This window comes from Ictalurus punctatus, chromosome 9, assembly GCF_001660625.3.
Source record: "Ictalurus punctatus breed USDA103 chromosome 9, Coco_2.0, whole genome shotgun sequence".
Lineage (NCBI taxonomy): Eukaryota > Metazoa > Chordata > Actinopteri > Siluriformes > Ictaluridae > Ictalurus > Ictalurus punctatus.
In genome coordinates this window covers 19,052,623-19,067,644 of record NC_030424.2, presented here as the reverse complement: position 1 = coordinate 19,067,644, position 15,022 = coordinate 19,052,623, and the positions used below count along the sequence as shown (strand labels likewise).

General features: G+C 36.2%; 1 protein-coding gene across 1 annotated transcript; it reads left to right on the top strand.

Moving 5' to 3' along the window:
• Positions 1-5,746: 5,746 nt before the first annotated feature.
• afg1la (AFG1 like ATPase a) lies at positions 5,747-14,436 on the top strand. Its single transcript, XM_017476068.3, has 13 exons — positions 5,747-5,899; positions 6,791-7,008; positions 7,408-7,459; positions 7,784-7,885; positions 8,039-8,169; positions 8,301-8,400; positions 8,580-8,638; positions 8,909-8,991; positions 10,606-10,676; positions 12,291-12,391; positions 12,470-12,610; positions 12,700-12,807; positions 12,960-14,436. Exons 1-13 carry the CDS (start codon positions 5,788-5,790, stop codon positions 13,086-13,088), a joined length of 1,407 nt encoding a protein of 468 aa, XP_017331557.1. The 5' UTR covers positions 5,747-5,787; the 3' UTR covers positions 13,089-14,436.
• The last annotated feature ends 586 nt before the right edge of the window (positions 14,437-15,022 follow it).

Here is a 15,022-nt window from a genome sequence, read left to right as displayed (position 1 = left end):
TTTTGTTTTTTTTGCACCATTCTGTATAAACTCTAGAGACGGTTGTTGACTGCTGTGAAAACCCCAAGAGATCAGTAGCTTCTGAAATATTCAAACTGGTACCAACATCCATGCCATGGTTAAAGTCATAGAGATCACACTTTTTCCCAATTCTGATGTTTGATATGGACATTACCTGAAGCCCTTGACTTGTATCTGCATGATTTTATGCATTGTGTTGCTGCCATTTGATTGGCTGATTAGATAATTGCATAACTGAGCAAGTGTACAAATATTCAGCCAATCATGTGGCAGGAAAACAATTCATAAAATGATGCATATACATTGCAAGAGCTTCAGTCAATGTTCATATCAAACATCAGAATAGCGAAAAATTTAATTTCAATAACTTTGACCATGGGCTGGTTTGAGTATTTCAGAAATTGCTGATGTCCTGGTATGTTCATACACATCAATCTCTTGAGCAAACACATACACTGAACAGTAGTTCACTGGGCAAAAACACCTTGTTGATGGGTGAGGTCATGGGAGACCAGTTCTAGCTGACAGAAAGACTATAATAACTCAAATAACTACTCTTTACAAGCATGGTGAGCAGAAAAGCATCTCAGAATACACAACATATCAAACAGTTGAAGATTGGAAAAACATCACTGGTCATTTTCTAATCTGGAACTGTACAGTTTTGGTGAGTGTGCCCACTATAGCCTCTGAACTATTGTAGCCCATCTACCTCAAGGTTTGATGTGTTGTACATAATATAATTGTATTATATTAATTGTAATATAAACTATAATTGTATAGTAATTAGTAACTGAATTGAACTAGGTAATATTCAAAATGGTTGTGAAGTGAATTTCATTAATTTGATGACAGTCCAGTCTGAAATCTCCTGTTTCCTGTATTCTGGGTACTATGTTTACTATGCTCAGTTTTTACTAGATCTACAATTACTGTATGTAATATTACTGTATATATAATTACTGTTTTAGTGTATTTGAAAAAAAAGTAGTGTGTTTAGTGATTATGTTACTCAAATAAACTTCTGTTTCCAAGTGACTGGACTATATACAGTATCTCAAAAAAGTGAGTACACCCCTCACATTTTTGTAAATATTTGATTATATCTTTTAATGTGACAACACTGAAGAAACAACATTTTGCTACAATGTAAAGTAGTGAGTGTCCAGCTTGTGTAACAGTGTAAATTTGCTGTCCCCTCAAGATAACTCAACACACAGCCACACGTCTAAACCGCTGGCAACAAAAGTGAGTACACCCCTAAGTGAAAATGTCCAAATTGGGCCCAATTAGCCATTTTCCCTTCCCGGTGTCATGTGACTTGTTAGTGTTACAAGGTCTCAGGTGTGAATGGGGAGCAGGTGTGTTAAATTTGGTCTCATCGCTCTCACACTCCCTCATTCTGGTCACTGGAAGTTCAACATGGCACCTCATGGCAAAGAACTCCCTGAGGATCTGAAAAAAGAATTGCTGCTCTACATAAAAATGGCCTAGGCTATAAGAAGATTGCCAAGACCCTGACACTGAGCTGCAGCACGGTGGCCAAGACCATACAGCGGTTTAACAGGACTGGTTGCACTCAGAACAGAGCATGATCAGTATGGCAGTAATCCAGCATGATAACAACCCCAAACACACCTCCAAGAAGACCACTGCCTTGCTAAAGAAGCTGAGGGTGAAGGTGATGGACTGGCCAAGCATGTCTCCAGACCAAAACCCTATTGAGCATTTGTGGGGTATCCTCAAACGGAAGGTGGAGGAGCACAAGGTCTCTAACATCCACCAGCTACATGATGTCATCATTGAGGAGTGGAAGAGGACTCCAGTGGCAACCTGTGAAGCTCTGGTGAACTCCATGCCAAAGAGGGTTAAGGCAGTACTGGAAAATAATGGTGGCCACACAAAATATTGACTTTGGGCCCAATTTGGACATTTTCACTTAGGGGTGTTCTCACTTTTGTTGCCAGCGGTTTAGACATTAATGGCTGTGTGTTGAGTTATTTTGAGGGGACAGCAAATTTACAGTTATACAAGTTGTACACTCACTACTTTACATTGTAGCAAAGTGTCATTTCTTCAGTGTTGTCACATGAAAAGATATAATCAAATGTTTACAAAAATGTGAGGGGTGTACTCACTTTTGTGAGATACTGTATCTGGAAATGTACTGAGTTGGTGTTTTAATAATGATGATGATGGGAAGCACTGTCTAACGCATCAGCCCAAAATATCACATAGGGTTTCAATTGGGTTAAGATTTGGCAAATGTGAAGGCCATAACATGTGATTTACATCATTTTCATACTCATCAAACCGTTCAGTGAACCCACATGTTAAGTAGATTGGGACATTGTCATCCTGATATAGACCAGTTGTATAAGGATAATAATGTTTTATTACAGGATTAAGGTGATCAGTCAGAATAAATTTGTGCTGATTTGCTGTAACGATTCCCATAATAGGAAAAGTCATGCCAGCAAAGGAAATATTCATCAGATTTTCATTAAACCTTTAGTCTGGGTCACAGTTGCTGCAGCTTCGGGTCTTGCGTGATCATGTCATCATAAAACAAAAAGTATAGTTTAAATTAGTATAGGTAAAACAAAAAGTATAGTTTACTAAATTAAAATGAAAGGTAATTAAGAAAATAATAAACATTCTGGGGAGCACGGCGGCTTAGTGGTTAGCACGTTTGCCTCAAACCTCCAGGGTTGAGGGTTCAATTCCTGCCATGGCCCTGTGTATGCAGAGTTTGCATGTCTCCCTGTGCTTCAGGGGTTTCCTCCCAGTACTCTGGTTTCCTCCCCCAGTCCAAAGACATGCATTGTAGGCTGATTGACTTCCAAAAAATGTCTGTAGTGTATGAAGGGGTGTGTGATTGTGCCCTGCGATGGACTGGCACCCTGTCCAGGGTGTACCCCTACTTGTGCCCCATGCCCCCTGGGACAGGTTCCAGGTTGCCTACGACCTGGTAAGGATAAGCGGTACAGAAAATGGATGGATGGATCCTGAATATTCTTGATTAATCGTAATCTTTTGCAGACTTCATGTAAAAAATATAAATAAAAAACTCTCACTGGGTTAAAAAAAACAAACACTCACTGGCCAAAATCCTAAATATGATTTAGGATGAGTCCATAAAATATGATGACTGGATATTCAGTATCGGTAGTTTTAATACTAATCAGTAGTTTTCCCTCATGTTTGTAACATTATTTATGAGAAGTTGCTTTCCTAACAGTTAGACTGAGAAAGACTAGAGCAGTGACCTACTCACTACTGGGAAATGTGTTGCTGGATAACTCATGGAATGAGAAATACCCAAAGGAGGATATACATTGATAGGATGAATTAATAAGGCAGAATCACAGAGTAGCCATAATGGGAATGGCTAAACCACATTACCCACTGGTTACTTAAATGGTCACAAAGAGACAGATAGAACCATACTCTATTCAGCAGAAAGAAAAGTACTGACTGCACACAAATCTTCATTATTTCCTTAGCTGGAATTAGCAGTGGATTTTGATGCTAAATTTTAAACCATTATGTGTGAACACAAAAAGCACTATTGATACAGTGATTTGCTTGCTTCAAATTTTGATCATTAAATGGTTAATACAGTGCAGCATTTTGTCCAACAATTTAACTATTCTTAATATCATTAGCTGTCTTACATAAAATTAATCTTTTAAGAGTATTTCATTCATTTATTGATCTGTAATTACTGACATAAAAGGAATTGGTCTTAATGAATCATATTAATTAGCAGTAAGTAATTCATCTTAACAAATTTCAATATTGTTGTTGCATAATTAATGTCATTTATGCTTATTGCATTGACATATACTGTATAATATACATAGATATGAAAGCCATAAAAGTAGATGTATAGTACTGTGCAAAAGTTTTAGTCACATGCAAAGAAATGCTGTAGCGCAAAGATGAAATGAAATGTTTCTACATTTTAAAACAATACCGTAAATAGCAGCAACAGTTTAGTGTGACAAAAAAAATAAAAATAAAAATAGTAGTCTGTATAATTAGTCCAGTATTATAAGGAAATGAGCTGTAAGTTCTTGCAGAACCAGACACGGTTCTTCTGGAGACTTTGACTGTCGCAATTGCTTCTTATTTTTGCAACAAAACCCAGCAGCCTTCATTGTGTTTTTTTGTCTAAAAAGTGGCCTATTACGTAATATGCTGTTTTCTGTACTGACATACAAACATTTTTTGTAACATTTAATTTTGTGCTAGAAAACTAATGTTTGGGAATCTAAAATGTTTTTGTACTGACTTGATAATATAGAAGTCATAAAATAAAAAAATCTAGAACAAAGTTTGTACTAAAAAAAATAGTACCTAAAAGTTTTGCACATTACTGTTCATGTGATGAATATATAGTCTAAGAGAAACTTAGTAAGTGACTTTTTAAAAAAGAAAACCAGATACATACTTTGATACCAAGTGTGTCATATATAATATGAGTTCTCATATGAAGACTCATCATTCAAGTGTATTAATTTCAGGCCCTTGGTGTTTCCACCTTAAGTGCAAGTCAGATTACTATTTTTGCTAGATTGATTTAAACACTGTCTGAAAAAAAGGGTATGCTCTGAAATTTGTAATTCTGACATTTACTATGTAATAATAGAGTATTGAAGCCACAAGAACACTCAGAGAACTTAGAAAAGACAAAAGGCAATGATCAAACACAATGTTCTTCCATAATTTTTTTTAACAGAGACAGCATGCTTTCAAAAATAATACAGGTTTCAGGTCCTTTTATAAACATCTGTGATTTTTATCGCAGGAATATAAGAAAACAGGATTGTATGAATTAATTGTCCAAAATGTAAAATGACTAAACAAAATTACATCACATATCATTTTCATTAAGCCCTAGCAGTCATTGTTCATCTGTATGCTGTCTGCTTTCTTTACCCTTACCTCCTAGGTAATGTTTTATTATTAAGTTGCCCAAGACCCTATTTAGCTAAAGGTACTTCTCCTCCGTGTGCATTTTCTCCTCCTTTTCTCTATAGTGTCTGTAGGATACTTGAATTACTCTGCTGCATAGCACACAGACTGCAGACATCTCATTAGATTAATGTATTCAGCAGTTGGGTGGGGGGCAGCTCCTTTGCCAAGGCTACGCAGACACAGATGAATAACCATCTCAGAGATTTCATCAAGATTCTGCATTAAACAGCCACCACCACCAGACTCCTGTGAAAGCCCGGTTATCTGGTAAATGTCCATGAAGAGGCCTGATGTAGACAGATCTCTGGCGTGTCACAAAAGTTAAGGCCTACAATTGTTCAATGCAGAGTGCAATAGCTAGTGGTGTGAAAAAACAGCATGCATCCTCTTACCCCGCATGGAATAAATAAACACACTGTGTAATTGATCCTAGGCAGAGATGTCTTAAGAGATGTCCTTGGAGCAAATGTGGTTTCTCTGTAACGTTGAATCTCCAAGCAACACGTATATCACAACACTGTAAATGTGTAATAACTGCTTGATGCCGTTAAGCATCACTGTTGTCATGGCAACAGACCCACTGTTTGTCATGGCATCTTGAGCTCACTGTGTTTTACCATTGAAATAATGTCTAAGCTTCCGTATTAACATTTGCTCTGTATGTCTGTGTCTGAGAGAGTGAGTGAGAGCGAGAGAAAAAAGAGAGCGAGAGACCACGCCCCAAATAGTACGGGTCACGTGTTTATACACTGTGAATAAAGTTTTCCTATCTTGAATGCCAAAATGGCAGCCGGTAAAGCGTCCTTGGTGGCTGTCAGTGTTCGGTTAATTTTAAAGAAAAAGCATCTATTACGGGCCTTAGTATGTCCATACGTTGATAACACCACCAAGCGAGGTGAGTTATTGAAACTCAGTCGTCGTACATTTCATGACAGCCATAAGAAAGATTCAGTAAACACTTAGTTAGCTTACTGGCTAGCTAGCCGGGATTTAGAAACAACCGTATATCTTTGTGTTTCCATCGACCTAAACTTTTTTTTTAAGCTTCTGTCTCTACTTTGACACCTCTCTGTAAACCATTAAATGTTTAATTAATTAAGTTATCTGTGTATGGGAAGAAGTGAAAGCACTAACCCGACTCACTCTATATAACATCCAGAGATATATATTACCGTAATGGCTTCTCTACCCTATCTAGTGTTGTAAAGGATCAATAGAGATTTGGACTAAAAGGTGTGCTGCAAGACTACTCCATGAGCAGGATTTAGGAAAACCTGCCCCACTGTCATCATAAACAGGAGGTTTAATTTGCTTGTAAACATTCCAAATGTTGATTAATGATAATTCTCATTGAGAATTTAATAAGCACTTTGCACTGAGTAGGCTGTACAAACAGACATTTTAAAGGAACCAAGACCTGACTGGTTTAATTTTTAGAATGAGTTTATTGTCTAGCTAGATCTAATTTAATCAAATGGTTAGAGATATAATATTGTACCTTTGCCATTCTGCTGTGAAAATGTAACTAAGTTAAGTGGGCTGGTTTAGCACACAGTTCTTTAGCAGATAAATATAATTGAGTTCTGTCATAATAATGTTGCAAATTATTTCAGGTGTTGTTGGTTTAATTCAAGTATTTTATGTCCTTGGTCTACCTAGTTGCAAAAACTCCAAATAAAAACAACATAAATTCACTGGACTGTCTCAGCTAGTAAAAGTGATTTGTTTTCCTGCGTACATTCCAAACCTACTGCTGTGTTTAAACTGCCTCTCTTCTCAATCCCAGGATTTGCATCAAGTGTACTGTCTCACTCCATTGAAGACCCCATTGCAACACACACTCCGAGCAGCAGTTTCAGCGGACCTCTCGAACACTACAACTGTCTCATTCAGCGTGGAGTACTACAAGATGACCAACAGCAAAGATCTGTTCTTCAGGAACTAGATCTGATGCAGAAGAACCTCAAAGGATATAGCAATGAACCTGCATCTTTTATTTCAAGAGTTAGCGAATATCTTGATTTATTGTTTCTTCTTTTGTAAGCCTGTTGTGGCTGCTGTAAACCATAGTGAAGTGTTTTGGCTATAAAACAAGGAAATGAGCAGTTAAAATGACAGAATGCTGGCAAGAAAAACTATAGACTACCTTTAGAACTAGCTATTGATTCAATCAGTTGTCAGGGCTGGTGAAATAGTGTGAATGCTCAGGAGCCTCGATTGCTTCAGCTTTGCTTGAACTGGTGAAAACATTTCAGATCTAGATTTTGTTAGAGGAATGGATGGAGCCTGAAGTGACCTGTCTGACTAATTTAAGCAGCCCTATTTCAGATAATCCTGGATTTAAAGAGGTTGCTTCGTGCACCCTATAACTTCCTGATTGATCACATGTTTATTTTTGTTTAGTTTTTCTCCAGACAAAAGCCACCAAAAGGTTGTTACATCTTTGGTGATGTAGGTAAGTTGTGAGCTGCTCTAACACAAGCTGCAGCAGCTTCTTAGTAGTACAGTCTACTACTTGCTGTGTAGTCTTTCTACTGCACTGTACGAAGTCAGGATTATTTTGATTCAGGGATCATGTAGATTTAGTTTTTAATTAATTTTTTTTTTTTAAATCAGAGATAAACTTTACAAAACATTTTGTAAATTTTCCTTACATTTTAACCTGTTGCTCACCATGAAAATAGTCATAGTAGCTGGCATGGTGTTAAATTATAAACAATCAATCATTCAGGGATCATGTTCTTTAATAGTAAAGAACCACTGAATGTTTGTATTGCAGGTACTGGGAAAACCATGGTGATGGACATGTTTTATGATCATGTAGACATCACAAAGAAAAAGAGGGTCCACTTCCATGGATTTATGTTGGATGTGCACAAAAGTAAGTGTACTTCCTTTAAAATGCCATTGTGTTCAAAATATCTAGACTTTCTTTCAGCAATAATGGAAATGGTTCTTTTTGTGGTGTTATGTTAAGCCTTTTGTTGAATTGTACTGTTTTACAGTATTTAAATATTTGGTTTTCATTTAATAGGAATCCATCGTCTTAAACAGAGTATGCCAAAGAGAAAGGCAGGGAAAATGGCAAAGGCCTATGATCCTATTGCCCCAGTTGCAGAGGAAATCAGTGAGGAGGCGTCCCTGCTATGCTTTGATGAGTTTCAGGTAAACAAAATTAACCAAGCTCTTTTACTCATATGTAATGGCAACTATAAGCTTTGTACAAACAACACTTTATAGCTTTCCTGTTCTGTAATGATATATAGCAAGCTTGATTGATTTTCTGTATCAAATAGGTCACAGACATTGCAGATGCCATGATTCTCAAGCAGCTCTTTGAAAACCTCTTTATCCATGGTGTTGTAGTTGTAGCCACGTCCAACAGACCTCCAGATGGTAAGAAGCAAAGCAAGGAACAAAGTCTAAAAATATATGTCTATACAAAGACTTCAGAATTTGGCCTCACATGCAAGTGTGTTAATCAGCTTTGTGGAGAAAATTTAGCAACAGCCACTGCTCACACATATCAAGGAAAAACATCTTAAGTTGTACTGAGCACAAAGTCTGTTTTACAGATTTGTACAAGAATGGATTACAGAGAGTGAACTTTGTGCCCTTCATTGCTGTGCTTAAGGTAAGTGTGCATCCAGTAATTTTTATTTATTTATTTATTTTATTCTAGTAACAAATTTGGGTTGCTTCATGGTTGCTAAGATCCTGGTTCCAATATGAATACTAGTTGGCAGGCTAATTTGATCAGATTTGTATGACAAGAAGGAGCCAAAGCACTGTAATCAACACACTTTAGCATATTAGACCGTTCCTGGGTTGAATATCTGAATAACATTAGCTACAGGTCTTTTTGAACATTTTGGGTAATTTTATGTCTCATTTTTTTCAATAGGAGTACTGCAAAATACTTCGTCTTGACTCTGGAATAGACTACCGCAAAAGAAATCGACCTGCAGCCGGAAAGCTCTTCTACCTGTAAGAAACCAAGCAATGCCTCGAAAATCAATCTATTGAATTTAGGACTAAAATTACAGTACAGTCATGTGAAAAAATAAGTAAACTCCATTGAAATTGTTGGCTTTTTTTGAAACATATGGACAAGTAAACATTTGATCCTCCTTGAAACGGTGCCTATTAATATAGTTGATACACTCTATCAAATGATGCATAAAGTTGACATTTTAAGTAGTAATTTTTTCAATTTCACTTAACAAAAAACAGATCAGTCACATGGGGAGAAGTAAGTACACCCCTACATTTATCGTACCTTCAAATCCATAAAATTAGAATCAGGTGTTCAAGATTGGGTGCCAGTGATTAGAACCTGTTTAGGGAGTGCAGGTGGAGCCTGTCTTATTTATACCCCTCTCATATTAGTGTCTGGTGTTCCCTTTGTTGTTGAGGTGTGTGGTGTCATCATGCCAAGATTAAAGAGTTCTATAAAGCCTTCAGAAAAAAGGTTGTGGATGCCTATGAGTCTGGCAAGGGATTTAAAAAGATCTCCAAATTATTTGAAATGCATCATTCCACTGTAAAGGAAATCGGCTACAAATGGCACTGATTTCAAATGACTGCCAATATTCCAGGACTGTCTGTCCCAGCAAGGTCTCCAAAAAACCCAAAATTTCATCACAGGATCTGCTAGTAAGTCTTGCAGCTGTTGGTGTCAAAGTGCATGCTTCTACAATCTGAAAGAGATTGCACAAATTTGACCTACATGGAAGGCATGCGAGGAAAAAGCCTTTGCTGTCTAAAAAGAACATTAAAGCAAGACTACAGTTTGCCAAAGAGCATATAAGCATAAACCTTTTGGAATAATGTGCTCTGGACAGAAGAATCAAAGATATAGTTGTTTGGTCACAGTAACACCAGACATGTTTGGCACAAAGACAGCTTTTTTGGAGAAGCACCTCATACCAACAGTGAAGAATGGTGGTGGAAACGTTATGGTTTGGGGTTGCTTCGCTTCCTCAGGGACTGAACAGCTTGCATTGATTGATTCAACTATGAATTCTGCATCATATCAAAGAGTCCTTGAAGATAATGTGAGGGCATCTGTCCGAAATTTGAAGTTGAACCGAAAGTGGACCATTCAACAGGATAATGATCCTAAGCACACTAGGGAGGAGTGGTCAAAAATTCCAGCAGGCCTGGTGGATTATGCAAAATGCCTACAAGAAGTTATTTCTGCTAAAGGGGTCAGTACTAGCTTCTGAGGACAAGGGTGTGCTTACTTTTTCCACAGAAGAATATCACATTTATTGGTATTTCTGTTGAAGAAATAATTAAAAAAGTGCCAATTTTCCTTGTGGTTTGGTTCAATTATATCAACTTTATTAATATGCACTGTTTCAAACATGATAAGATTGCTTGTTCTAATATATCAAAAAAAAGCCAACAATTTCTATGGGGTGTACTTATTTTTTCACATGACTGTATAAAATTGATGAGCTGACAAATTTCAATTAATCAAATTTCAGGAATTTAGGAATAATTCTTCAGTAGACCAAATCAATATACTTTCCACATGCAACACCTTATTTTTATTTTTAATTCTGAATGCTAAACAACTTGTTTTTTGTTACTTAGCTCAAGTGAAGACAATGTAGATGCAACTTTGGATAAGCTCTTTGATGAAATGGCATTCAAGCAGAATGATAGTAAGTTTCTGATGTGAATTATTATTTTTTTTTTAACCATATAATTGAAAATCAATAGAAGTGATCTTTAGGATGTCTAAATTAGGGGTGGGCAATATGATGATAATGTCATATCACAATGCTTGAAGACATTTCTACAATACAAAATATGTATCACAATTTTAGGTTTGCCATCAATCTGCTGATAAACAGTAGTACCATTGTATATAATATATATAAACTGTTACAAAGGTGACATTTAATATCTGCATAAATATACGATGTAAAACTCAAAAGGGGCAAAATTAATAATTACATTTTAAAAATTGCACAATTCAATCAGAATTTGATCCAAGATCTGAGAAAAGTGTATTATGGCACAATTTATCAAGGCATAGATATCATTATATCCAGGAGTGGCTTATAACCTTAGATTTTGGTGTGGCAGGACGATATTACATAATGACAAAAAACTGAGTCGATAGGCTGCCTCACTAAATTATTGCTATAGGCTACTATCTAATACATTTTTAGAGCAACCCCATAATGGGTAGATGAGGGTCAAGAATGCTTTATTGAAGACACTATTTATGTACACCAATTTTCAATGAAAATAAAATAAGAGGTAGTCTAGTCGAAAACACATTGCCCCTAGCACAGATGAGTAGCCTAACCAAAAGTCAATCTATAACAGCTCCCTGAGCCTAACTTATGACTCATCACAGCCACCTTCCTGTTTAGATTGCCTGATTTGTATGAAATGTAGTTCACTTTGTCTTTCATGTGTGCAAATTGTTCAATCACAGCTTTAGTGAAATCAAACATTATAATTTTATAAGCAATTGGAGCAATTATGATTTTCAGGTTGCTGATAATTGTACTACAGTGACAGATTAACCGCATAACTAGCTATATAACAGTGTAGATCAAACTTACTAATCAGTAACTTTCTAGCAAAAAAGACTAAAAACTGTGGACTGTGTTAAAAATATTTAATTTTAACAACTTAACCCATTTCAAATTGATTTTTTAAAAGAAATTCCACTGTGGTAACTCTGTATAACTTTGATACAGAGAAGAGCACAGAAGAGATAATATCTTTAACTGTCCTATCTGCTGCTCCACCCCTACTGATAAACGAACCATTCATAACATTCATAGAGCAAACATGGGGCAGCTTGGTTCATGCATAAATGGGCCTGTTAGTGCTTGTTGAAGTTCTCATTTTTGTCCACTAGATAATGAGTGAGTCAAATGAGATTTTATTTTTTATTTTGCATTGTTTATTGCAAATAGGTGTCACATATGAGGTTTAAGGTAGCACTAGAAGGGTCTAGTACATTTTACTTTTGAAATTTCAATGGGTTTTTTATTTTATTTTTTTTAGTCTAACCCCTCCCTATAAGTGGGATATATTGATATGGAACATCAGCTTATATTTGTCAAATAGCAATAAAGTTTTGTCCAGTTCTAGGCTAACTCTAATTCAAGTCTTTCTCAGTCAGCTTGAATAAGCAGTGTTAACTTTCGGTTGTTTTTTAATCTTTTGAGTTCAAAATAACAGGTATGTATGTATGTATGCATGCATGTTTGTTTGTTTGTTTGTTTGTTTATATACAACTTTTTCTCCTGTAGTAACCCGTCCCAGATCTCTGAAGGTGCAAGGCAGGACAGTGACTCTGAATAAAGCTTGTGGGACCATTGTAGACTGCACATTCGAGGAGCTGTGTGATAGGGTGACTTTGCGCTCTTTGTTAATCATTCACTAATTGCCATGAAAGAAAAGTACTAAACTAGTTTGTATTGATTTTTAGCCTTTAGGAGCCAGTGATTACTTAGAAATCTCGACGGGGTTTGACACGGTGTTCATTCGCAATATTCCTTTACTCACTTTGAATAAGAAGACCCAGGCCAGGCGCTTTATCACGCTCATTGATGCATTCTATGACCACAAGGTAAACAGCCAAATCATCTGTCCTGGCCTTATTTCTCCAAATGAAATTCTAAAATAAACCTTTTATAGATTAATTCAATGTTTTTACAGGTACGAGTGGTGTTACAAGCTGAGGTGCCTTTAGAGAATCTGTTTGTGAATGAAGGACACCATGATGATGAGCGGAACATTTTAATAGATGACCTGGGCTTAAAAAGGGTGATATGTTTCTTATCTTATAAACACCACACAGAACTTAAATTATGGCTATATACACGGAAATTGAGAGCACAAGTGAGCAGTTTGTCTTGAAGGTATTTCTTACCCTACTCATTCATGCTGTTGTACAATTGGGTTTTTGTACACTACAGGATGCTGGCAGTTCACTGTCAATCTTCACCGGTGAGGAAGAGGTGTTTGCTTTCCAACGTACAGTCTCACGCCTCACAGAGATGCAGACAGAGGAGTACTGGGTGGAAGGAGATCGGAGCTCTTCATAGCACGTGTCAATGCCAACTCCATATACAGTGGTTCTGTGTCATCTTTCAGCGGTCCATAGTTCTCTGTTTTGGGAGGGCTTTGGATCTTCTGTATGAACAATATTTTATTCAAAACTGAGCAATATTTTACTTTGCTGTACTTTATTCTATATTTCTGCAGGATGAAATGACTTGTAAATTTAGTATACCAATGAAATGCATTCAGTTATTTGAATGCAATTTTAACCTCTTTATTTATCAAATGTACAAAGGGCATTTGGGAGAATTGTATTTGCCAAATCGGCAGAACATCATTCAGGATAAAAGGAACAGCATACATCCCATCTATCACTTTGAAAATGACTTAAGTTATTAGATCAAAGTACAAACTTTGTACTTTGTTACGGCTATTTATCATTTTAGAAGATGTACCAGAGTATAACTGCACATTAATAATTAGTATTCTGTGGTAATAGGTCTTACATTTTCTTTTGAATCTTCTAGATGTTATAAATGTCAACACAAATATTTCTTGGCTACCTGACTTCCAAATCAAACAGAGTATTTGTTAACTATGTTTAAAATATCCAGTCTAATTTTTATGTATTTGTATGAATTCCACAACCAGTACCCCAATCGCTTTTGTTCAAGTACATATAAATGACGTCATAAGAAAAGATACAGAGCTTGCCCCAAATCCTTATTTTTGAGTTAAAGACTAATATTGAAAAAAATTGATTTCTTGGCTTCTAATAGTAATTGAATGCTTTGGGGCTTTTTTTTTTTTACTTAAATAAAAAGCAAAACATTACATTTATCTGTGGACTGTTTTTAACTTCAAGTGTAAATTTGATTAGCTTCTTCCACTTCTAATTGAGCAAAAAAAAAAAAAAGGTGCCTTTTTTAAGTTTAAACCCCCCCCCCCCCCCCCCCCCCCATTTTTTTTAACATCAGTGCCAGTGTGATAAGATGACTGGATGAATGTAATACAACAGTAAGTATAGGAGCACGGAATTGGACAGCTGCACATTGTAAGTAATCAAGCTTACTGTGCACAAATATCATTTCCAGTATTGGTATTTTTGCTTGTGAGTGGCATATTGAGTGGAGACACTGTTTTGGAAAACAATGGTCCAATGGTGTGTCCTTATGAGTGGTTACTTCTGCGAACCGAACCGAGAGTTTGAAAAGATGTTTGATATTATGTAAATGAATTTCATTATGATTGCATTTCAACTTGTATACTTTGTTAGTTATGAAGTATGGAGTCAGTACAGCAGAAATAATTGTTTGCTTGACAATGGCACATTGTATATTTGTTTATTTATTTCAGCTAAAGGTCTTCCAAATAAATTATGCAGCAGGTTAATTTGTCATTGGGGCAACTATTATTATGGAAATGCCTTAACCATGGGCAGCATGTTCACAAGTTTGACTTAAAGAAAAATCTATACAATAGTTTTAGTTGTAGTTTTAGATCTCTGCAACTGCAGGTGGTGTACATAAATGGTTGCAGCTATTGTATTGTAGGCATATTTATAAGACCAGCCTAGAAAGATAAAGTATGCATATGCAAAATGGAGAGGGGGAGGTCTCTGAAGGTGTTAAAAAAAAAAAACAGTGTCAGCTTTTACTAAATAAACAGAAAAGCATTATAAATAGTAACTCACCCATGTATGTGTAATAAGAGCCATTTTGGCCTATATCAGTGTTTTACCTCTGTAACATTAGCACATAAAATTTCAGCGTGTGTAGTTCTGATTTAACGGCACCTTTCTTTCTTAAGGTCAACTCTTAACACCAGCTTAACTCGTTGCTAGTTAATAGCATGAGAATATCACAACTCATAGTCTTTCCTTCACTTCAGAAATAGTTTAGGTATACTAAAAAGGACTAATAGTAAAACCTAATGCCATTCTTTGTGTACATATGTAACATCTATACAGTAAAAACTG